A 25,647-nucleotide genomic window follows, 5' to 3' on the forward strand; every position below is an offset into this window, starting at 1 on the left:
CAAGATTGTAGAATAACTTAACAGAGCAATTTTACCATAAGAACAATAGTTTTACTGTTTTTTGTCATTGCCTTCCCCTGTTTGGTCTCATTCACTAATTTTGTTCCCTCTTTCCACCTTTGATATTGTCCATTGGGTCTCTGCCCCCCCCCCACCACCACCTCTCTATTGTTTTATTGTTCATACCTTACTTTGTGCCCCTATCTCTCTCTCTCTTCATTTCTCTCCACTTGACTGCTTTATAGTAATGTCAATTTTTTATAAGTAGGATTTGAAATATTTTGGGAGAACAAGCATACCATAAAAACATTGAGTTATCAAAACGACAGTTTTTCTCAGAACCACCACTATTCAAAAGAGATTTAAGCCCATGGTGTCACCGCAAACCTAACGTGATCACGCCATAACACCCATTTTGTGGTTTGAGTTATCATTTAGCCTTCGGAAAACTCTGCTAGGGTCGCAATGTCATGTCATTAACTTTTTTTTTCCTCCAGTGTTACAGACATAAGGCATATAATAAAAGTAGTTCCGGTCGGCTGTCCCAAGATGCATTGGTGTGAATGCTGGGGGAAGTTTGTTGTTCAATAAGCTCTTGCTGATGACGATCAGCACACATTTGATGTGGAATTATAATTACAGCTGAAAAGCTGATATTATCGGACTCGGCTACAATATCGCATGATTCAGGGGTAGAACTTAATGGAATATCCACAAGACCTGAATCAAACTGAGTTGAACAAGTACTAAGAGACTCACAAGAACATTTTTCTTGTCACAAAAAGATACTGTACATTACACAATGTGGTAGCCTAGCTATTATTCAATATAAAAAATACAAATAATAAATTTGGATGCTCTTAACCACTCAGCCATGGCCCCCTACAAAACCGGCGGGCTTGTCCCGGTGGTGAGTTTACTGGCCCGTTGCTACAATCACTGTCCTCGGGCCTGTGGTCCCATGTTCCAAGCCCTGAATGATGGTTGCATACGGAACACCAAGGTAGCTCAGGGGCCAATTTCATAGAGCTGCTTAAGCAAAAAATCTGCTTAAGCACGAAAATAGCTGGCTTATTTTACACATGTTACTGGCCAAAATTTCATGCCATGTACACTGCTTGAGGCTGGTATTTAGCTGTTGTTTACTTAGCATAACAATTGAGTGGGGTCTTGGCCGATAATCTGACTTTACTAAGCAAGGAATTTTTTGCTTAAGCAAAAAATTTTGCTTAAGCAGCTCTATGAAATTGGACCCAGGCCTTTATGCTTCGTTGTTGAAAGGGCAAGTGCACCAACATGACCAAGGCACTTTCTATCGTGAATTTGTATGGGAACATTTCAATGGCACCAAGGGCACCAGCCGTGGATTTCACAAAGGTAGTCCTAACTTAGGACTAGTCCTAGGCAATGCTAAGAGATAGGACCAGTCCTAAGTTAGGATGAGATACTGGTCCTAACTTAGGACTGGTCCTATCTCTTAGCATTGCCAAGGACTAGTCCTAACTTAGGACTGGTCCTAGGCAATGCTACGAGATAGGACCAGTCCTAAGTTAGGATGAGATACTGGTCCTAACTTAGGATTGCCAAGGATATTTAGTCAATTTTCATTCAAACTGATATTTATTTCCATACTTCATGAAAACAGAGTCCTAAGTTAGGACTACCTTTGTGAAATCCACCCCAGGACATCAAGGCAATCACCACCATTGCCTCCGTATGGTATTAGGCCTGGGCCCAATTTAAAAGAGCTGCTTCAGCACCAAATTTTGCTTATGCAAACAAATCCTTGCTTTAGTAAAATCAGATTACGGCCCAAGACTCCACTCAATTGTTAAATGCTAAGTAAACAACAGCTAAAATACCAGTCACAAGCAATGTGTATGGCATGAAATTTTGGCCAGTAACATGTGTAAAATAAGCGAGTTATTTTCGTGCTTAAGCAAATTTTTTGCTTAAGCAGCTCTTTGAAATTGGCCCCTGGAGTTCACTGGCCCAAGGCTACATGTTCAATCACTGGCCTCAGCCTGTAGTCTGGTGTTAAGTTTGAGCCCTGAATGATGGTTGCATGCAGAACAATAAGGTACCAACACGTTTATTACAACAGGAGAGCCAAAAGTGTTCGGCTTTTTTTCCTTTACTTCGGTGGTTTTTAATTTTTTGGTTGTCTCCCTAGTAATTTTAGGATGGTTGTAAAAATCTCTTGTCACTGTGTTTAATGTCCAATCTATCATTCTAAGTTCTGCCTTTCTATTGGATAAATTTATCTTGTGTTTTTTATTGTAAGATGCACACTGGAAAACAATTGTTCATGTTTCTTTTTACATATCGATGTTTATAATAAATTGAATTGAAATTGAAATTGAGTTGAATTGAAAATTAGTGAACATCTGTCTTTACCAGTCCCATTGATCTGTGTTAGCAATGAATACCATGAATCGACAAATATAAAGACTACGCCCACGTTACATCCCCCGACCGACCCACAAAAAAATATGGCGAAAAGGCGTGAAGATTAAAACACTGGTTTGCCATTTAGTTGAGCAACCTTGCCCTTCTCTCAACATGGTTTACTGGACGTGGTTGTTTAATCTTGGAAATGAAGAAATCAGATTAATGAACTTAATTTTAAATTCATTTATTCATTTAATTTATTCTGGGTGTTCCAATTCCGAGCAGACATTTATAACTGTTGTTTTCGATCCCCAATGCAATTGTACACCAACCACAAAAACTTTGTTTTCACACTGGATTCTATCGACCACACAATATATTTGCATTGTCTGTGACATTGCACGACATCTAATGGTTTAATATTTTTGTAACTTAAAGGCACGGGACACTATTGGTAATTACTCAAAATAATTGTTCGCAAAAAAACTTACTTGGTTACGAGCAAATGGAGAGCTGTTGAAAGTATAAAACACTGTAACGACTCCCTCTGAAGTTAAGTAACAGTTTTTGAGAAAGAAGTCATTTCTCAGTGAAATATTTGAATTGATATCAAGCATCTAAAAGGCACACAACTTCTTGTGACAAGGGTATTTTTTCTTTCATTATTATCTCAAAACTTTGACAAACAATTGACACTCTTGCTTGAGCAAGAGTTGATCAAATATCGTGGCCGTTTGAGGCAGCTTGTTCTGGACATTTTGGTAAAGGACGCTTGCAGCCGCTATGGTCCCTTAATAATAGAAGGGTAAGTACTTCATACTTCATTTCATGTTTTATTATGTGTTGCGCAAAGAGGCTCCTGCATTATGAGAGCTCTATAATAAATGTCTTGTATTATTATTATGATAAACGATCTTCTATAGTCATTGCATTTTGATCAAGTCCCATACGAAGCCTTAAATTTGTTACCACTTTTTTTTTTTGCCTTCAAAACCCCTTGTTAAGACATCTGGAGCTACACCAAAAACACTTGTACATCAAGTGATGAATGTAATTTTGCTCATACCATTTTGACTGGAACATGTGTAATGCATGTTTAAATCGTTACTAAAAATAATGATAAACCGGTGTCCATGAACAATTCTCTTCAATATTGCTCCATATGGTGGCATTGGGTATTGCTCATTTGCATAGTGAATCATTCCGCAGGTCTTTTACATTGTACATTAATCAGAAGATGTTTTTGTTCTGACAATAATAATAATAATTATGTAGCACCTCATAAGGGTTTACAAGGTGCTACGGCGCATTAAGCAGCCACAGCCAGGAACACCGGGGCAAACCCCTTCTCTTTTCGATAAGTGCACTGTGTTCTTTTACATGCGTTGCACAACACATGGGACCAACGGCTTTACGTCCCATCCGAAGGACGAAGCAATGGTAAAGTGTCTTGCTTAAAGGACCATGTGTCACGGTTAGGAATTCAAACCCACATTCTGCTGATCGGAAATACATGTCCAGAGTTTGAATTCGGTGCTCTTAACCGCTCAGGAATGAAAAGTAGCTAGGCACAACAAATTTCTGCTTACTTATAGTTACCCGCTTATTGTTGCTTAGCATAAATCTGTTAAGCAATACTTTCTGCTTAAGCAGCTTTATGAAATTGGGATCCAGGGCACTAATGTAAAGCGCAATGATACAGTGTCGTTCTTCAGTAAAGGTGTTCATTTTACTATGGATGAAAAATGGAGCACAAGCTCACAGATTTTTCAGTTACGTTTTACCACTTGGCTCCATCCGACTGAGATAATAACTAAATTTTGTAATGTTTGTTACTATGTAGGTCAACATTTTACGAGCAGAACACGCATCAAACTTTTTATGGGAGCTTGAGCATTCCTGTAAAAAATTGTAGAAAAAAATTGTAGAAAAAAATACAAACATATGTTGCAAAAACTTATTTCCTATTTTGATGCGTTCAATAAATGCCTCTTGTGTGTCCGCTAAAACGAATGCGAGTGTCATTGTTTATTTATTAATTAACATTTTCACTGGTACTTCATCCCTTCAACAAAACACCAGTGTCCAAGGATGCTTCCTTTTCTAATTATGGTAGAATCGGTGTTTGGTTGTTTAGGTTTTGCATATATTTGCATATATTTATACAATGAAAGGCACTTCCATCAGTTGCAGAATAACAAGGTCATCTCACTTCTATTTTTAGAACAAGGTTAAAGGGGAGGTACACGTTTGGTAATTACTCAAAACAACTATTAACTTAAAAACTGACTTGGTAACGAGCATTGGAGAGCTGTTGATAGTGTGAAACTATATTTTCTGTCATCAGTTTCTCGCAACTTCGATGACCGATTGAGCCAAAATTTTCACAGGCTTGTTATTTTATGCATCTGATGGGATACACCAAGTGAAAAGACTGGTCTTTGACATCTGCCAAACGTGTACCTTCCCTTTAATGAAACTTGCTATTGGTTATTACTCAAAATATATGTTACCATAGAAAGCTTGGTGACGAGCAATGGAGAGCTGTTGATAGTATAACACATTGTGAGAAACGGCTCCCTCTGAAGGTAAGCAGTATTTGTGAAAGATGTAATTTCTCACTCAAATGATCAGCTGAAGCCTTTTATTATGCATCTGAAAGCACACTTGAGGCCCATTCACACGAGCGCTGCAAACGAGGGTCCCGTGCGATTTCATAACATCGATGTTATGAAATCGCAAATCCACGTCGTGTGAATGCTATGTATGTTACGAAATTACCTGGGTCCCGTGTTGTTCATAACACAGATCTAGACCTCCTCCAAGAAATCGCATCGATGTTATAATCATGGGGAGCCATCGTCTGAACCGAATGCCTGCGATCGTAACGAGGGACCGCTGCGTTACCACGTGCAGAACTATGGAGGAAGAAATGGGCGAACTATAGCATGCATATACTTGTACATGTACATACACGTGATGTATATCTGCTCAACGCTGGACAACGATCGTTTGGCTGGTGGGTTTTGTGGCCGGATGTTAGACCAGTCCAAACCTTGAAGCAAAAACATCGTTCAATCGGGAGCAGAATACGTCTTTTGGCAAAGCTTTTCGATGTTTTAATTCACCATTTGTTATGTCTCATCAATAATTCCATATCTACAAAACATTTTCATTCAACAATGTAGCGTTTTTAACGTCAAAAACTCTATTTGAATCGTGAAATTTTGTGTTTTTCTTCGACTCGAACATGACTCGACGTTGCTGGATCGCTGCATTTCAAGACAAGCTCAAACCTTGAAGCAAAAACATCGTTCATTCGGAAGCAGAATACGTCATTTGGTTAAGCTTTTCGATGTTTTAATTCATTATTTGGTGTGTGTCATCAATAACTTCATATCTATAAAGCATTTCCATTCAACAATGTAGCATTTTTAACGTCCAAAAAGCTATTTGAATAGTGTTTTTCTTTTTTTAGCTTCGAAAACGTAACCCCCTTCCCGCCGGGATGAGAGTTACGTTATCGCAAATGTTTGTAAAATATTCTACATTTTATGTGACTTAAAATGAAGTTGATTTCAATGAAATTGTATTATTTTATTCCTTTTAACTGTAATCGCTTGTAGACTTTAGTCCATGCAGTCAAGCCTACCCAAACGAGGGACGTATGTTTACATGTGTGTGTGTGTGTGTGTCGTGTGAATGCTCGCTAAAAAATCGCACGCGGTAAAGGTGACAGACGGCTGGCGCCTTTAACCAGGGACCCTCGTTTGCAGCGCTCGTGTGAATGGGCCTTAAGTTGTGCAACAAGGGTGTTTTTTCTTTCATTATTCTCTTGAAAGTTCGATGACCAATTTGAGCCCAAATTTTTACAGGTTTGTTATTTTATGCATATGTTGGGATACACCAAGTGAGAATACTGGTCTTTGACAATTTACCAAACGTGTCCAGTGCCTTTAACAATGATTGTCAGTAGTGGGGAGGAGGTTGACTCATTTGAAAAAATGTGGGGCCATGCAAACAGACAAGAATGTACATAAGTAGGATTTTAAAGTTTGCATTGAGGAAATAGGATATAGAAAGGTTTGCGGTGACACCATGTTATGATAATCTCAAAATGAGTTGGGGTGGTTCTGAAAAGAGCCATCGAAAGAATGTGTTTGGGTATGGGATTTGAGGCATTGTATGGAAGCTTTCAAAAATGTGCATATTTGGTTTGCAGTAACACCATGTGTATATCTACGGTACTTGACAGGTAGTTAACATTTGTGCTTTCCTGATCTGAGTCCTGCCAGGCATACATGTATTGCTCAGGTAGGATTTGAACCCATGAATGCCAGTATACTGCCAGTCAAGAGCCGATGTCATACAACTAGACCACCATGCTTCGCCAGCAGCCATGGCAGCTCTTGGCCCAAGATCCAGTGTGGGGTTTTAGTCCTGGTCTTGACACAACATGCCGATTGAGCAAGCTACTTTAACGACACTGGACAGGACACTATTGGTAATTGTCAAAGACCATGAAGACTAGTCTTCTCACTTGGTTTATCTCAAAATATGCATAAAATAACAGACCTGTGAAAATTTGAGCTCAATTGGTCGTCGAAGTTGCGAGATAATAATGAAAGAAAAAATACCCTTGTCACACGAAGTTGTGTGCTTTCAGATGCTTGATTTCGGGACCTCAAAATCTAATTCTGAGTTCTCAAAGTCAAAGACGTGGAAAATTACTTCGTTCTCGAAAACTAGGTCACTTCAGAGGGAGCCGTTTCTCACGATGTTTTATACTAACCTCTCCCCTTTACTTGTTACCAAGTAAGCTTTTATCTTAATAATTATTTTGAGCAATTACCAATAGTGTCCACTGCCTTTAACCATTACCAAATTTGATCAGACATGATTTCATTGAGAGGACCATTTGGCCCCAATCCAAATAAATTTATGGAAATGAAATAAAGTAAAATTAAGAAGAGAAATAAAGGAATCAAAACAAAATTGCTGCTAGAGATGAACATGTCTCAATTTTGAAAAGTGTTAGACCGCAAACAAAAATTAAAAACAAAATATTATTTCAAAACTCAATAAGACAAATTGATCGAGTATTGATTGGAAATGTGAGTTATCAAAACACATTGTTTTTATCTATACTTGCTGACATGTCTTGGTACAAAGGTTTGGATTATGGAAAATAATCACTTAAAAATGACAACATGTACTGATGTTATGCAATAAATTTGCTGGAAAAGAAAATCCAGCGCTAGAGAATGTTAACTGGTTAAAGACCCCGGATTAATGTGCCGACGCTCCGCAAACTGAGAATCCTAGCCCTTATGTTGGCGGTCTCCCTATTTTGTCAATATTTAAACCCCAAATCATTTAAAAAAATTACCCAGTCAGTTTCCCTTGTGATTTTTGATATTAAAAAATAAACAAAAAATGGGGAAAGACAAAACAAAATCTCAATAAACACTCAGTTTAGGTAAAAAATAAGAGCCTATTCATAAATACCCCAGACATGTTTATCCCCTCTGATTGGTCGAGAGGAGATTTAAAACATTTATGTCCAAGACACTAATCATTATTAATCATCATGAATCATCATGAATCATGATTTCTTCGTCCAGGCCTGGAATTTCACAGAGGCCATGGGCTCTGTTGGCCTAGTCTTGGCTTTGTTGCACCTTTAAGAGGTTACCAATAGACTTTAAAAGGTTTTCAAATGGAAGTGCCCTTCGCCAAACGAAAATGAAAATGCCCTTTTAAAGATAAAATTCTAGGTTCGTCCTTCTGATGGGATGTAGTGTTTGGAGAATGGTTGTGGTATGTTTGTTTTTTTGGTTTTTTTGTGTTTTTTTTTTGGGGGGGGGTGGATAATTTGTATTGTTTGCAAGTTATCAACATGTATCAATAACTACAATGGAACCCTGTAATCATGACAATAAACGTCAACCCACTGTACTTTAACCCAGGTAATATATGTGTACACAAAAAAAGGTCAACGATATTTACGGTTATGACATGCAACCCTAACGACTTTTACCAATATACGTTCACGCAAAAATTTCAATGTTCTATATTTAGGGTATTTTGAAGGTTTTTTTTTTTAACACGTTGTTCTTAAATAAATCTTCTTTTCAGAGGGAAGTATTTCACCGAAAAATTTGTTCTAGTATGAACTTCATAATCAGTGTGGTGAGCTTTCAGACTTAAAGACACTGGACACTATTGGTAATTGTCAAAGACCAGTCTTCTCACTTGGTGTATCTCAACATACATGACATATGCACAAAATAACAAACCTGTGATTTTGAGCTCAATTGGTCATCGAAGTTGCGAGATATGAATGAAATATGTCTGTAATTTTATTGTTTTATCTGTAAATTTGGAATTTAGAGTAATTACCAATAGTGTCAACAGCCTTTAAAAGATATGAATCTGTACTTTCAAGTAAGAGACAATGCGAAACCGCAATCTGACCTTGTCATATCTAAAGCACTACAAAAAACAACATGTCAATCTATGACCACAAGAGGGCAGTATCACTGCATGTTGGTGGAGAGTATAAACTTAAACTAAAGGGATTGGTTTTTTTGTATGCCACAAAACAACCACAGATTTACATTCAACTTATAAAGATAATGATGCTGAGGTGCGTAGTTTTTGAAAAAAAAATAAGTGAAAACATGTCACAAAAATAATGTAAACCCAACACAGTTGTTAACACTCCATATTGCGCTCCGCAGATGTTCGGCACGTGGGTCTTCTAGAGCTGCTAGTAAAATCTCAGTGTGATCGAAGACAAACAAATTCTGATTGGTTCAGATTGCTCTAAGAGTTGGGCGCTTTGAAGCTGCTGGTCAATTTTTACCGAGATTGGTGACAAAGTTAATTCAAACTGCTCAGATTGATCTGAGGTTAATTCTGTACTCTTTCAACACAACTTTTCCGCACAATTTTTTCTCCAACTTTTCACTAACCAAAATGACTTACCTGGAATGACAGTGGATCGGCCCTACCCAGGCTTCAATAGTTGATCATTGTCTTGACAGCTTCTAGACACCTCCATTTGTCTGGCAGGTAGAACGGTTCAAAGATGTGAGGGAAGGGGGTGTCGTAACCACAGACTCGCTGAATCGGGGCCTCCAGATGAAGAAAACACTCGGCCTACAATGAATCAAGAAAATATTGCTGAACATGTTTATGCTTAGCAGAAATGAGCAGGATACCAAATTGTACATGTGACATGGTATTTTGGTTGGTAACCCTGTTCTGGTAAGCAAAAGAAAGTTGTGCTTAGCTTAGCTATTTGTTTGTGCTTATAAGCATCTCTACGAAAAAATCAGGGCCCTGGTTTTACTTTACAGCTGAAGTTTTTTCTTCTTTCTTTTTTCTATAAGATATTGCACAGTATCACAAGTCAGGGGGGCCACTTCAAGGTGATGGCCAAACTTGATGGATTTTGACTGTCGACCAAAATCAACTGTCATCAGAGGCCTGTTGCCACCTACTCCAGCAGATTTCACAAAACGCTAGGAATAATCCTATCTCAAAGTAGAACGAGTTACTCAGACTTAGGATGGGTTCCATGCGTCCTAATGTCAATGGGTACAGAACTTAACTCGCCCTAAAGCCTAAGATTAATCCTACAAGAGTTTGGTGAAGTCGACGGTTGGGGCTGAATCAGGGTTACCCCTTTCACAGTCCGTACGGATACATGTAGGTATGGGTATCATTCACTAGGAACCTTGGCCCAATTTCATAAAGCCTGTAAGCACACAAATTTGCTTAGCATGAAATTTCTTCCAAATTGCCACGTGATTTTCAGGATTTATAAGCAAACAAGAGCTGAATACAAGTATCAAGCAATATGCAACAAATGGAAATTTGGTTGGTAATCCCAGGGTTTTTTTTTCAAGGAAGAAGTTTCATGCTAAGCAAATGTTTGTGCTTACAGGCTTTATGAAATTGGCCCATGGCTTGTGAAGCAGGATGCTTTACATTACCAAGAACAGAATACAATCAAGAGGGTGGGCTCAAGTCCTAACCTTGCACTGCTAAGTGGTGTGATTATGCACATATAAGAGCAGACCTGGAATCTCATCATTCAAAAGGGCAAGGCCATTTTCATTTTGCAAAGGGCACTTCCACTGGAAAATCTGTTGAAGGGGCACCAAGACCAGGGGCACAGTGGCCTGCATGTAATTCCAGGGCCCAACTTCATAGAGCTGCTTTAAATGCAAAAAATACTACAAGATACATTTTTTGCTGAGCAGAAATGAGCAGGATACCAGTCACAAATTAGACATGTGACATAGTAGTTTGGCTGGCAACCATATGTATTCTGGTAAAAAAGAACTGTATGCCAATTTTTGTTGCACTTAGCTACTTTTTCTGCTTAAAGACACTGGACACTATTGGTAATTGTCAAAGGCCAGTCTTCTCACTTGGTGTATCTCAACACCTGCGAAAATTTGAGCTCAATTGGTCGTCGAAGTTGCGAGATAACTAGTTGTGTGCTTTCAGATGATTGCTTTCGAGACCTCAAATTGTAAACTTGAGATCTCAAAATCAAATTCGTGGAAAATTATTTCTTTCTCGAAAACTACGTCACTTCAGAGGGAGCCGTTTCTCACAATGTTTTATACTATCAACCTCTCCCTGCCCTATTACTCGTTACCAAGTAAGGTTTTGAGCTAATAATTATTTTGAGTAATTACCAATAGTGTCCACTGCCTTCAAGCAGCTCTGAAATTGGGCCCTGGCCTATAAGAACCTAGTATTATTATATCAGTTGCATCCTTTTTACCTGAACTGTTGCAATGATCTCTCCGGCAAACCCGCCTGTGATGGGAGCTTCGTGGGCAACTAGGAGTCGACCTGTCTTCTGTACAGACTACAAGAAGCAAAAGAAGACAAAATAAGGAACTTGATTAATCTCCAAAAAGAAGAAATTACATTGCTCGCACAAGTTTTAAAAAACACCACAAATATTGAAAAGTTACAAAAGGCAGACACAAATATTGCACAAGAAACAATGCACAAGGATTTAATGATACAATTTTACCCGGTTAGGCCAAGTATACAACAAGAAAAGTTGCAACACGATAAAAATATAATGAATTATTTTCATCAAAAGTAAGGCAAATATTGTGAAGCAGCACTCATCTTTTATACAATGCATAAAAAAAGGTCATACTCAAAGGGACAAAAGAGTGAAGATGGCAGTTAGAGTGAGCAGCCGGCAGTCTCATCCTACCACTTCTTGGAACGACACGACCAGAGTACAAGATCAAATTTGCTTTATTGTTATTATTATTCAGGTATTTATTTATTTTTTTATCTGGTATTGAAAACAAGAGTTCCTAAAGCACTGTGACCCGTAGGCCTGAAGATACCTGTGTAGAGAAGATGATGAAGAAATGTCAGTTTTAGATGGCGGAGAAAAACCCTAGAAAATTATTTCAGGATAAACCTGAACAGTCAGGTAGGGAATCCACATAGTGCCCCCGGTGGGATTCGAACTGGGGTGTCAGAGGTGGAAGGCGAGGCAAGACACCACTGCGCCAACCTGACTGCCCTAATATGTTTAAATTAAAGTGCCCTCTTCATGTCTTTAAATTCATACAATTCAGGTTCGTAAATGAAAGAAAATACCTTTAGCTTTTAGGCGTGGTGTGGGACAGTGGGAGTGCATTTTTTAAAACAAAATTTACTTTACAATCAATGCCGAAGATAGACACACTCAGCCAACCAACCAAAACATTTCTTTGTGTTTGCACTTGTTTGCCGAGTGCCAATTAATTGATACATTCCTTAATCATTTCCAGCAGTTGGCGTGGGGCAATTATTTGTTTGATAGTGTGTGTCCAAACCAGTCCAGTTGTTGAAACAAACTATACAAATTGACTCTGAAGCGCCTACGCTTGGCTGTTGAGTGTCATTCCCCCAGCTTGAAAAATAATGATGCATCGTTCTGGACACACAACAGGGCCCAATTTCATAGAGCTGCTTTTAAAAGCAGAAAATATTGCTTAACAACTTTATGCTTAGCAGAAATGATCAGGCCCCAATTTCATAAAGCTGTTTAGCAGAAAATATGTTTGACAAATTTTTCTGCTAAGCACAAAATGAATGGGGCACCAGTCGCAACAGCGTCAACTTAATATGGACTGTTGGCTGGTAACCTGTTTTTGCTAAGCAAGATTTTCATGTGCTTAGAAGGTTTTTATAGTTACAGGCTTTTTGAAATAATGCCCAGGATACCAGTCACAAATTATGTGACATGGTATTTTAGCTGGTAACCCTGGTATGGTAAGCATAATGATGTTATGCTTTAGCTACTTTTTTGTGTTGAAAGGCAGTGGACACTATTGGTAATTACTCAAAATAATTATTAGCATAAAACCTTACTTGGTGACGAGTAATGGGGAGAGGTTGATAGTATAAAACATTGTGAGAAGCGGCTCCCTCTGAAGTGTTCGAGAAAGAAGTAATTTTCCACGAATTTAATTTTGAGACCTCAGATTTAGAATTTAAGGTCTCGAAATCAACCATCTAAAAGCACACAACTTCGTGTGAAAAGGGTGTTTTTCTTTCATAGTTATCTCGCAACTTCGACGACCGAATGAGCTCAAATTTTTTATTTTATGCAAAACCAGTCTTCATTGTTGGTGTATCTCAACATATATGTTGAGATACACCAACTGTGAAGACTGGTCTTTGACAATTACCAATAGTGTCCAGTGTCTTTAAAGCAGCTCCATGAAATTGGGCCCTGGTTCTGATACAAATTTGTGGTGTGGCGAGGAACACCTGAAAATATTCACTCTCTCAAAATGTACAAAAATGCACTCATGTCCACAGCCACAATCAATGGTTCGTGACATTTTGTTCATGTTCAATGTATGAACAAGGGTCTGAAAACCACTGATGTAGGCAGTTATTAAAAAAAAAAAAAGTAATTGAGTTTGTCGAATACAAGAGCTGAAAAAAGCTCCTCAGTATTTATCTGCTGTTCATTTTGGTGTCTTTGCAACAAAAGGTGTACTCATCGGTTTGTTTGTTTGTTTGTTTGTTTGTTTGTTTATTTGTTTGTTTGTTTGTTTGTTTAGAAGATCTTCCCGTCAAGGGAACTCTGCAAACTCCCACAATCATGGAAATGGTATATAAGCCTGTATGCTTCATTTTGGAAAGGGAAAGAGCACCAAGGCATTTTCTCCTTCATAAAGGGCACCCTTTGAGGAAATAGTAAATTTGGACCATTTCAAGGGCACGAAGGCAATGCCCAGAGGGGGCATCGAGGCAACCGCGTTGTTGCCTCAGAGAAGTATTAGGCCTGTTGAATAATTACCGAACATTTCCAGTGCCTGTAGTTGTACATAAAAAATATGTATTTAGATTGTACCCTCACAGCCCACGAAATAACCCAGGGCAGTGGGTTATTTTGAGGCAGGGCACCCACAGCAATTGCCGCAGTGCCCTGTGCTTTTGCTGCGGTGCCCTCTGCAAAGTTCCAATACAAATCTACATCGATAGAAGTGTCGCTTCACAGAGAGAACTTGCTTTGCCTCTTCAAAAGCAAGGTTCAAGGTATGCCCTCACTGTACTGTGTTACCCACCCCTCAAACACCCCTCTCCCCAACCCCCAACCCCCAACCCCCAACCCCCAACCCCCAACCCCCAACCCCCAACCCCCAACCCCCAACCCCCAACCCCCAACCCCCAACCCCCAACCCCCAACCCCCAACCCCCAACCCCCAACCCCCAACCCCCAACCCCCAACCCTTTCTACCACCTTCACCCACCCAAAATGTGACTACCCCAGTCATCATTAAAACCAAACACACAGCCCTGCTCACGATCCGAAGAGTGGTCCGACCCCCCCCCCCCCCTCCCCCTCTTGGAAAGCCACTCTTATACAAACGTTTCACAAATTAAAAGCTATTCTCGTCCGCCCTAATCAAATTTCACCCGCCCTTAATTGAATACTCTGTGACTCGGGTTCTGCTCGGATCATTTTTTATTGAGTTACTTAGAACGGATAAGAGGAATCGTCATGTTTTTTTTGGTTTTTTTTGGGGGGGGAGGAGGGGAGAAGGGGGGTTATGATGATGACAGTCTCAGCTCTGTACTATTTTTTTTTCTCTGTGACTCGGGTTCTGCTCGGATTATTATTTTTTATTGAGTTACTAAGAACTGATAAGAGGAATCTTCGTCATGTTTTTTTGTTTTGTTTATTTGTGGGGGGGGAGAAGGGGGGTATCGTTGATGATAGTCTCAGCTCTGTACTATTTTTTTTTCTTGAGATTTTTGTTTTTAACAGATAAATTATGTTTCAATTTGTAAGAGAGACACTTTTGGCGATGAACTCTTCTGGATTTCTAACTTTCTATCTTAAAGACCATTGCCTTGGATTGAGCGAGTTCGTCTATCAGGGATGTGATAGACTGTTGAGAAAAAAAACCTGAACATGCAGGCTTGAAAAACTTGTGAGCTTGAAGCCCAATTATTAACATTTATCTTTAGTTTTAAAAGCCCTACTCTGCATTTGGGGCGTGATAATAAGGTAACAAATAACAGAACTTCTCTTTTTAAGGGCAAAAAAACCCCAAGAATTCTGTTTTTAAAACGATGGAATCACATCCCTGGTTTATGATAAGCGTTTTAATTTGTTCGTTATAAAATGCATATGGTTAGAAAGATTTTTTTTTTAAGTAGAATATAATGATCAATACAAATATGCCTCGAAAATGTGTTGTTTTCCTTTTATTTAGCGAAATTACAAAGCACTGCAATTTGAGTAAAGTTTTTGACTCCTCAAAATGGCCGACCATGTTCTCTTGGTGTCTCTACTTTCACAACTAACCATAGAGTTATATATAAGAACTAGAGGGCGCACGAGTGATGCTTCGTGCACAAACGCCACGGGACCGCAAGATGACAAGCGCGTCATTCTGCACGCGCGTTGAATATGAAATACACGTTTGAGATTTTTTTATTGAACGCTCACGCGATGCTGTTTGTTCAACTTAAAAAATGGCCGCACAAACACACGCTGTGAGATGCTAGTTTTGTCAACTTAGAAAATGGCGGCATGTGCGCATGCCAGGGCGCGTATTTAGGCCAGTGCGCCCTCTAGTTCTTATATATAACTCTATGCAACTAACACAACTTTCGAAACCAAAGGTGGTATCAACATGGGGTTCCACTAGCACTCTTTTCCAAATGTAAAAAGTATTCTTGAAAAGAACTGGGTCGCTAAACAACTCATTGTGCTTGTTCGCATAGCTGCTATGGCCATGGTCCAATGTCTGCTCATACACGGTTTTTTTTAAACCAAGGAAACGTACGTCACGCATACGCTTGCAACAGACATCACAGCCGCAGCGAGCGGTTAAGACTAAATAGAATTTACCAGACCGCCTCCTTGTGTCCTACTTCTTCATCCAATGGTTTGTGTTCCCATGCATGGCTTATTGCGTCACTGAGCAATTAGGTGCGGCCACGCAATGCTTCGTGCGTAGATGCTTAAAGGCAGTGGACACTATTGGTAATTAATCAAAATAATTATTAGCATGAAACCTGACTTGGTAACGATTAATCGGGAGCTGTTGATAACACGAAACACTGTGAGAAACGGCTCCCTCTGAAGTAAAGTAGTTTTTCGAGAAAATAGTAATTTTCAACGAATTTGATTTTGAGACCTCAGAATTAGATTTTGAGGTAAGACAGGGTTTGCATGCAATTCCGATGTCTTTGGTAGAACAGTGTGAGGAAAAAAAACCCCACTAACTCTTTATACACTTTTAAGTTTTAGGGGTGAGGGGGGGGGGGGGGGTATTGTACGCTTGTGCAAATGTTGAAACGCATCCTTGTTTACTTGGACCGCTGCCAATTTTGGCTTCTCATGCAATATCAACACGATGCAAATTTAGTCAGGCTGAGTATCAACAGAACAAAGAGGGCGCTATACATCACTGGCAGAGAGAAACTGGTCATTTGAATTGAAGAGAGATTATTAGCTAAAACTGCACTCCTCAAAAAAGAAAAAGGTTTCTTTAGTATAATTGCTTCTCTCCACCCAATGGTAAATAGGTACCTGTGAGGGTAGAGATGGTTCTTGTGGTTAGTTTAGCTTAGTGCGCTACATATTTGGCGACACAGTCTGTATACTCCCTAGTGAGCTGAGATGCCATCATGGTTTAAGGAACAAAATGGCCCAGTGATCAGGGTAATAATGTTGGAAGCGCTTTGAGACATGGTGTATAAAGTGCTATATGAAAATCAAATATTGTTGTAATTATTATATACTTCATCATTTCTCGCGCAATAAAAAAGACATACTTTGCAAGCTCAGGCAACTTTCAAACTTCACATGTTAGATTAGGAGAAGAAACCTTATTTTTAGGTCTGTATGATCTTGAAATAAGATGGTCTCTCCGAAACAAGTTCAACTGTACTAAACTGGAGAAAACTTGTAACATTTTTGAAAAAGTTTACAACTTAGAACATACTTCAAAAAAGTAAGATGTAAAAAAAATTAATGACGCCATCAGTTTTTGATTTTATCCAAGTTTCTTATTTATCAATAACGTTAAAATGCTATGATTACAAATAAATGGGAAAATATGACAAGGACGATGCTTCATTGAACTCTCTATAAATTGAAAAACTGTTGCATTTTCTCATTATCTAACAGCAGCTTTGTTTTCTAGAATGGGTAATAAATCCAGGTACAGCTTATAAGCTGATTCTTCCCAGTCATAGTTCAGTTGTTTGATGAGGATCAATGTCAGTTGTTCATTTATACAAATTAAAACGTCCCTGGCATCATTCCATGAACAAAATGAGGCTTCTGACATGACATGCATGAAGTGCGTTTGATTTCTAAAAAGAAATATTAAAAAAAACTAAAACTACAGAAATAAGTTGCTGTTTGTCTGACAGAAGGTTTTATTTTATAAGAAGAAATCAATATTTTAGTCGGAATAATGGAAATTTCAAGAAAGTATACATTAAAAACTTGATGTGTACGTTAAAATATTTTATCGGCTGTAAATGCAGTTGCCCGATAGTAACAACACCCGGAAACCTAGTGCTTTGAACTTCTAAAATCACTATAATCTAGTATTTTATTTTTTTTTATAGTTTTTTTTTCATTCCTTCTTCATCTTCATCTTCTATGGAACTCTTCTCTTAAGCGCAACTCAAGATCAACTGAATTTTGAAACTTGTTAAAATATTGATCAAGACAACGTTAAATCAAAGTTTACTTGGTTTTTACCTATACACCGATGTGTGTTAGCACTGTATACTCAGTACTTTCCCGAGTCCTGTGAAAAAATATCACAGACATGTTACTTGGTGGGATTTGAACCACCAGAGCAGTGTCATACCAACTAGACTACCAAGGTTGCCCGGAAGCTAGAGGCAGTTTGAATCCCAGATCCCCGATGCAAATTTAACATCAATTAAATCGAAGTTAAATGTTTGGGAAAAAAATCTACTGAACCCCTTGTCAGATTTGTTTTCTCAGTTTACATGAATACATCGGAAAGATCATCAACAATTTTAAAGACACTGCAAACAGTTTGACCCAGTTTGACCTTGAGGTGGAGCCACCTCAAAATTTTACAAAGAATTTAAAACACTTTGATGTTACTTCTGGTCAAAACTAAACCTTACAGCACAGTTACATATTGACCCAAATTAATATAACATAATTATACATGTAGTTAATAACACATGCACACCAAACTTTGAAAATTGAACCTTCCAACTCAGACAAATGAACCTCAAAATAAAGAAGGCACCTAAACAATGACGTCATGATGATGTCATCAGGTGTTAAATAACATCAAAATCAAAGTTGAATAATTGAAAAGATTTACCCCAAAACCACACATCGAATTTGTAGAATATATACATCATTAAAAGCCTCTTCAGACAACTGAAGAAACAATCCACAGAATGACCCAAATCTTCCAGTTCAAAGTGGAAGTTGAAAGCAAAAAATCTTGAATCTTGAGACATGAACCATGAGGTCACGCAGAACGAAACTCAATTTAAGGATCAGCAACATGAACGCCCTTTTTTATGCCAAAAAAACAAAATTTCTTGAAGTTATTCTTCTTAAAATTATATCTTTCTTGTTATGAAACAAGAAACCCTTTAAAAATGACAAGCAATGTGAACTGAAGGTCTAAAGATACCTGTGAAGAGAAGATGACAGAAAAATGTCAGTTGCAGATGAGGGAGGAGAACCCCAGATAGGAAAAAACCCACGCATTCAGGTAGTGACTGAAAACCCAGTCCACTCCTAAAGCGTCCGCCCAGGATTCGAACCGAGATCCAAAGAGGTGAAAGGCAGGGAAGTATGACCAACTAACCAAGATGAATGCTATGTATAGAGGTTAGGAGGTGTACAGCTCCCATATAGCATGGGAATAAAACTACAGAGAAACTTTAGAAGAATATGTTGTTTGTTAAACTGAAATGTAACATGATTACAACTTGATTTGGGAAAAATGACAAGGCTGACGCTTCATTGAACTCTCTATAAATTGAAAAACTGTTGCATTTTCTCATTATCTAATAGCAGTTTTGATTTCTAGAATGAGTAATAAATCCATGTACAGCTAATGAGCTTGATTCTTCTCAGTCATAGTTCAGTTGTTTGATGAGGATCAATGTCAGTTGTAGATTCATTGATACAAATTAAAACGTCCCTGGCATCATTCCATCAACAAAATGAAGAGGCTTCTGATTTGACGTACGATTATTTTTCAAAAGAAATGTTTTTAAAAGAATAAATACTACAGAAATAAGTTAGGGCAGACTTTGCTGTTCTTCTGATAGATGGTATTATTTCATAAAAAGAAATGGATATGTCAGTCGGAATAATGGAAACTTAAATAACATATAAATTAAAAAAGTGTATGATTTGATGTACATGTACATGTGTATGTTATTACAAGTTATCACACAAGCGCGAGTGGAATACGGAAAAATAGCGCATCTTCGTCCCATATCCATATTACACTCTTGTTGCTATGGATCGACCAATCAGAATCAAGGATTTAACCTTACTTGAAGATAAAATATATTATCGGCTTTACGTACCTTTAAATAGTTGCCTGTTATTAACCTGGAAACATAGAGCTTTGCAATTCTACAAACACTAAAATTTAGCTGTTTTTTTTTTGTTTTTTTTGCTTCTCATTTCTTCTTCATCCTCATCTTCTATGTCATGGTCTTCTCTAAAGCACAACTCAAGATTAAATGAATTTTTAAGCATATATTAAAGTAGTGATAAAGACAACAGCAACTTGATAAAATCAAAATAACATTAAATCAAGGTTTAATGAAAAAAAAAATCTACTGAACCACTTGTCAGATTTGTTTTTGTAATTTACATAAATACATCGGAAAGTTCATCAACAAATTTAAAGACACTGCAAACAGTTTCACCCAGTTTGACCTTGGTTTTCAGTTCGAACCAGAAGTTGAACATTTCAATAATTTATATTTCAAGAACTATCATTTTATCAAATTGTTTGCCTTGCACAACGCTGGAGCCAACTCAAACTTTTACAAAAGAATTATAACATTTTGACCGTTACTTCTGGTCAAAACTAAACGTTTCAGCACAGTTACATATTGACCCAAATTATTAAAACATAATTATACATGTAGTGCAATAACACATGCACACCAAACTTTGAAAATTGAACCTTCAAACTGAGACAAATAAACCAAAAAATTAAAAAGGCACCTGAACAATGACATCATGATGATGTCATCGGGTGTCAAATAACATAAAATCAAAGTTTAATATTTAAAAGCAAATTATTCCAAACCACACATTGGATATTTACTAGGCCTGGGCGAATTATTCGAATATCCGGTTAATGGCGAATAGGTTTTCCTATCCGTAACCGCGAATGCCTTTGTTTTTCTTAACCGGATATCCGCATAGGGCGCGAATACCTATTCACAAACCGGATAATTCTGTAATTACAACCGAGTAACCGGATATTCTTTAATATCCGAATATCCGCGGACGTCGGGCGACAACTGATATGAATGTTTTGTCTGAATCCTTATGAAACTTCTATTAAGACAGCATAAAACAGCATATATTAAGTATTTAACTATGCTTACCTCCGTAAAGAGTTAAAACAATGACATTTCTGACGTAATTTGTTCAAAGATTACAAAAGTTTTCCTTCACGTAGAGTCAATCACGATCAAAAGAAAAAGCAAATCGCCGTCTTTAAATTAGATCCGGTCATTTTTATGAATGAACCGAGTGACACTGTCTAAAACTAATATCAATCCGCCCATAAGATCTCATTCACAAACGAACAGCGCCCTCTAGAGGCAAAAAAAACTATTTGAATATCCGGTTAATTTCGGATAGTTGGCCAGCGGTATCCGAATAACAAAATTTCACTATTCGCCCAGCACTAATATTTACATTATATACATCATTGGAAGCTTCTTTAGCCAACTGAAGAATCAATCCACATGCACGATATTAACAACACCCGGAAACCTAGTGTTTGAACTTTACAAAAACTATAATCTTTTTTTTTTTTTTTTTTTTTTTTTTAGGTTTTGAAAGTTTTTTTTCATTGCTTCTTCATCTTCAATGGAACTCTTCTCTAAAGCACAACTCAAGATCAACTGAATTTTGAAACTTGTTAAACCAATGACTGATCAAGACAACAACAACCTGATGAAATCAAAATAACATTAAATAAAAGTTTAATGTTTGAAAAAATAAAAATCTACTGAACCACTTGTCAGATTTGTTTTCTCAATTTACATAAATACATCGGAAAGATCATCACAAATTTTAAGTCACCTGGAAGTGGTATTTTTTCAAAATAAAGCTTTTGTCACTAATATATGTGTTTTGACGAGTGGAATGTGAATAAACAGTTAACTAAGGTTTTAAAAAATCAGTTCTTATGTTATTTACAAATTTAAGAGTAGACCCCGACCCGAGAGGGCACTGTTCGTGACGTCAATCGAGGCAGACTTTGCCTGTAATGCGTAGAGTAAACACAATTGCAAAGTACATGTCGTGAGTTTGTACGTTTCAAAAAAACAAAAAAAACATTTTTTTTCCAGCAATGCCGACCAGGTGTATTGCTGCTGAATGCAGAAAAACACTTTTTGAAATGTACCAACTCACGACTTGGACGTACATGTACTTTGCACGTGTGTTTACTATACGCATTGCAGGCAAAGTCTGCCTCGATTTCACAAAGAATTTATAGCATTTTGATCATTACTTCCATGATCAAAACTAAATGTTACAGCAGTTACATATTGACCCAAATTAATATAACATAATTATACATGTAGTTAATAACACATGCACACCAAACTTTGAAAATTGAACCTTCCAACTCAGACAAATAAACCTCAAAATAAAGAAGGCACCTAAACAATGACGTCATGATGATGTCATGATGATGTCATCAGGTGTTAAATAACATCAAAATCAAAGTTAAATTTTTGAACAAATTTACCCCAAAACCACACATTGGATATTTACAATATATACAACATTGGAAGTCTCTTCAGACAACTGAAGAAACAATCCACAGAATGACCCAAATCTTCCAGTTCAAAGTGGAAGTTGAAAGCAAAAAATCTTGAATCTTGAGACATGAACCATGAGGTCACGCAGAATGAAACTCAATTTAAGGATCAGCAACATGAACGCCCTTTTTTATGACACAAAAACAAAAGCTCTTGAAGTAATTCTTCTTACTATTATATCTTTCTTGTTATGAAACAAGAAACCTTTAAAAATGACAAGCACTGTGACCTGAAGGTCTAAAGATGTGTAGAGAACTTGACAAAACAACGTAAGTTTCAGATGTGGGAGGAGAACCCAAGATAGGGAAAAACCCATGCATTCAGGTAGTGACTGAAAACCAAGTCCATTCCTAAAGCGTCCGCCCAGGATTCGAACCGGGATCCAAAGACGTGAAAGGCAGGGAAGTATGACCAACTAACTAAGATGAATGCTATGTACATGTACAGAGGTATACATGTGTAGAGGTGTACGGGGGTCGATTTCAGTTAGGACTCATCTTATCTCGAGTAACTCTTCCTAACTTAGGAATAATTTTAAGGTCTGCATGATACAGTGCAGTGTTGGGACTCGTCCTAAGTGCTAAGATTAGTCTTAAGTTAGGAAGAGTTTTTTGTGAAATCGACGGCAGCTCCCATATAGCATAGAATAAACTACAGATAAACTTTAAATAAAATATTTTGTTGCTGTTTGTTTAAACTGATATGTAATATGAATCCAACTTGATTTGGGAAAACATGACAAGGGTGATGCTTCATTGAACTCTCTATAAATTACAAAACTGTTGCATTTTCTCAGTATCTAATAGCAGCTTTGTTTTCTAGAATGAGTAATAAATCCATGTACAGCTAATGAGCTTGATTCTTCTCAGTCATAGTTCAGTTGTTTGATGAGGATCAATGTCAGTTGTAGATTCATTGATACAAATTAAAACGTCCCTGGCATCATTCCATGAACAAAATTATGAGGCTTCTGTGTTTTTTAAAGAAAAAAACTTCAGTAAACTTAAACCATAGAGCTAGGTCCTAGCTCTATGGTTAAACCTATGTGTAAATCTTTACATGTAAATAGTTGGTTATTCCATAAGAAATCACCTAAAATTCTGAAAAGTTTGGCAGGCACCGTCTCAGATTGAAAAAACAACAACAATGGCATTAACAAACAAACCATTTTAGAATCCTACCCTTCACATTTCTGAGATACAGTATGACCTAAAAAAAAAAAAAGCCCCTGGCTGCCCTTTAAATTATTGTTTGTTTTACATGTTTTAGAGGCTTTTTAAGAGGTCTTTGTTTACACATACAATAAAAATAACAATAATTTAAAAAAAAACGGTATTTATGAAGCGCAATATGGATAAACCATTCCTCAAAGCGCTCAAAAGCAAAATGAAGAGCATTAAAGATGACAACTACAAATTATTCTGCAGGATAACTGGTATCCCATCAACCATGTCAACTAGAACCAAGTGTCAAAAGTAACAACAGGTCATTGTTCAACAAGGTAAATGTATCTAAAAACGATTATTTTAGCCTTCTTAATGACTTGTCGTAATTTTTGACACTATATCTAGTTGATGGGATACCAACTACCCCGAATATAAATTTGTAGAGCTATATATCTTTATGTCCATTTGTTTCAATTGATGTTGTAGTGTGTATGGTGATACATTGTTTGTTGTTGCCAGTATTGGAATAAATGTCTAAAATGACACTTTTGGTTATAAAAGTCAAGTCCTGTGATTGAAGCATCTAGTGTTCATCTTACACGTTCCGTTCATTCATAGCAATCCAAACAATCCGGTTGGGCCTTTGAGGTCGACAAAAGCAACAACAAAGCATGTCTTGAAGACCTTTCCGAAACTTCTTGTAACGGAAAACGTAAATGATGGGATTGATTACAGGGTTCATGTAGTACATGACAAAGAATATGAAATTAAATGTGCCTGCAGACTCAGTGTAGCACCATTCTACCCTTAAAGGTACTTGAGAACAGATGATCCAATGGAAAATACGTGGTGTCCACAAAACAACCACTGCACCCACAGCAATCCTAAGCATGCTGATCACATTATGTCTGGCCTTTAAAAGCTCAAGGGCTGCTCCTTGTACATTCTGTTGCTGGAAGTGTTGAGCACTTCTCTTGAGAGTGGCTTGGATCTTGTAGTAAGCCCAGCTCATAAAAAGGATGGGCAACAGGTAGCCAAATAGAATGAAGAGCACATTTGTTACAGTATACAATGTGATATACATGTATGAGTCAATCACTTCACAACCAGGCCAGCTGGTATCATTGCTAGCATACAACGTAAACAATATAGGGCTTGAAAGCAGAAATGACAACCCAAATGCCATGGAAATGAGCATGGTAACTTTTTTAGTAGACATCATTCTGGGATAGTGCAGTGGATACACTATTCCTATATATCGTTCATAGGTCACAATACACACACCATAACATGATGAGTAGTTGGTTATGTGTCATATAAAGTTGCTTCTGACAATACGACAATAGATCTCTCTACCAATGAAACTCTCTGGTGGCTCAATTTTGATTTTAAAAGAAATTAAGTCACAGCAAAAAAAACTGTCAACAACGGCAAGATATGCTAGCAAGTAATTTGTCATATTATGAAGGCTCTTGGTGCGAAGGATGACCAGCCAAGCTAAAGTGTTGAGAACAATTCCAACAGTTGCTTGTACACATTTAGAGATATCATACCAATCATACATTGTCAGTATTAAGAACACTGTCGCTTGCCTCAGTAAAAAGTTGACTCCAATCCTAAACTGATGCTGGTAGTGATTGACCGTAGTTGTTAACTTTCATCAATGAAGAACTGTACGTGGATGTCGACAAGATCGTTTCTCACTTCATGTGTTGATCACAAACACACAAAATAAATTGCATGTTAATCTGGAGTTCACTGGTACGAGTCCCACTCTAGTCAATTTGTCTTTGCTCAACCCCAAAAGTCAAAATAAATTGAAGTTACTCTTCAGTCTGATGGGTGAATGCAAACAGTCTTTGCACTTTTCTACGTCAAGTGATGTTGCTAAGAATCTTCAGTACTTCTGTTTGCTGCTGAAATGTTGTTTTTTGTACAGACAAACTGAGAACAAGTCTAAGAGAACAAGTCCAATGTTGACAGCAATCATAACTAAATGATGAAGTCCAAGATGGTCAGCTAAAGATCGCACAGTCTGCTCTCTGATGTTGTTCCTTGAAACTCTGTATTCTTTCTGAGTTCTCATCACTCTGCATTAGAGTTTTGATATCAATCTCCATCCAGGTGAATGCTGGGCACAATTTCATGGAGCTACTAAAGCAGCACAAAAATGCTAAACAACTGTCTGCTTAGCAGAAATGAACAGGATACCAGTCATAAATTGTACATGTGACACTGTGGTATGGCTGGTAACCTTCGGTAGTAAGCAGAATTTTGTTATGCTTAGCTACTTTTTGTACTTAAGCAGCTCTATGAAATTGGGCCCTGGTGTTTCTAGGACTGGGTTTTTGTTACATTACGTCACTGTACATGGACTTGATTGGATTTAGTTTGACTTTTTGGAAACCTGGGCTCAATTTCAAAAAGCTGTTTACCCACAAGTAAATTTGTTTGCTTACTGTAGCAGAATAATGTG

The 25,647-nt window shown here is 37.6% G+C and overlaps 2 protein-coding genes across 2 annotated transcripts in view; one reads left to right on the top strand and one right to left on the bottom strand.

Annotated features, from left to right (window-relative positions):
* Positions 1–25,647, top strand: part of LOC139947063 (terminal nucleotidyltransferase 5C-like) — a 104,746-nt gene that overhangs the window by 55,875 nt on the left and 23,224 nt on the right. The window lies entirely within an intron of this gene.
* Positions 1–25,647, bottom strand: part of LOC139947064 (2-oxoisovalerate dehydrogenase subunit beta, mitochondrial-like) — a 64,276-nt gene that overhangs the window by 8,643 nt on the left and 29,986 nt on the right. The window contains exons 9-10 of the mRNA XM_071944889.1: positions 11,198–11,284; positions 9,382–9,555 (exon numbers count right to left, since the gene is read on the bottom strand). Of these exons, the coding sequence (XP_071800990.1) occupies positions 9,415–9,555; positions 11,198–11,284 (228 nt within the window). The 3' untranslated portion in view covers positions 9,382–9,414. The remainder of the gene's footprint in view (positions 1–9,381; positions 9,556–11,197; positions 11,285–25,647) is intronic.

The sequence above is a fragment of the Asterias amurensis genome, chromosome 14 (genome assembly GCF_032118995.1).
Source record: "Asterias amurensis chromosome 14, ASM3211899v1".
NCBI lineage: Eukaryota > Metazoa > Echinodermata > Asteroidea > Forcipulatida > Asteriidae > Asterias > Asterias amurensis.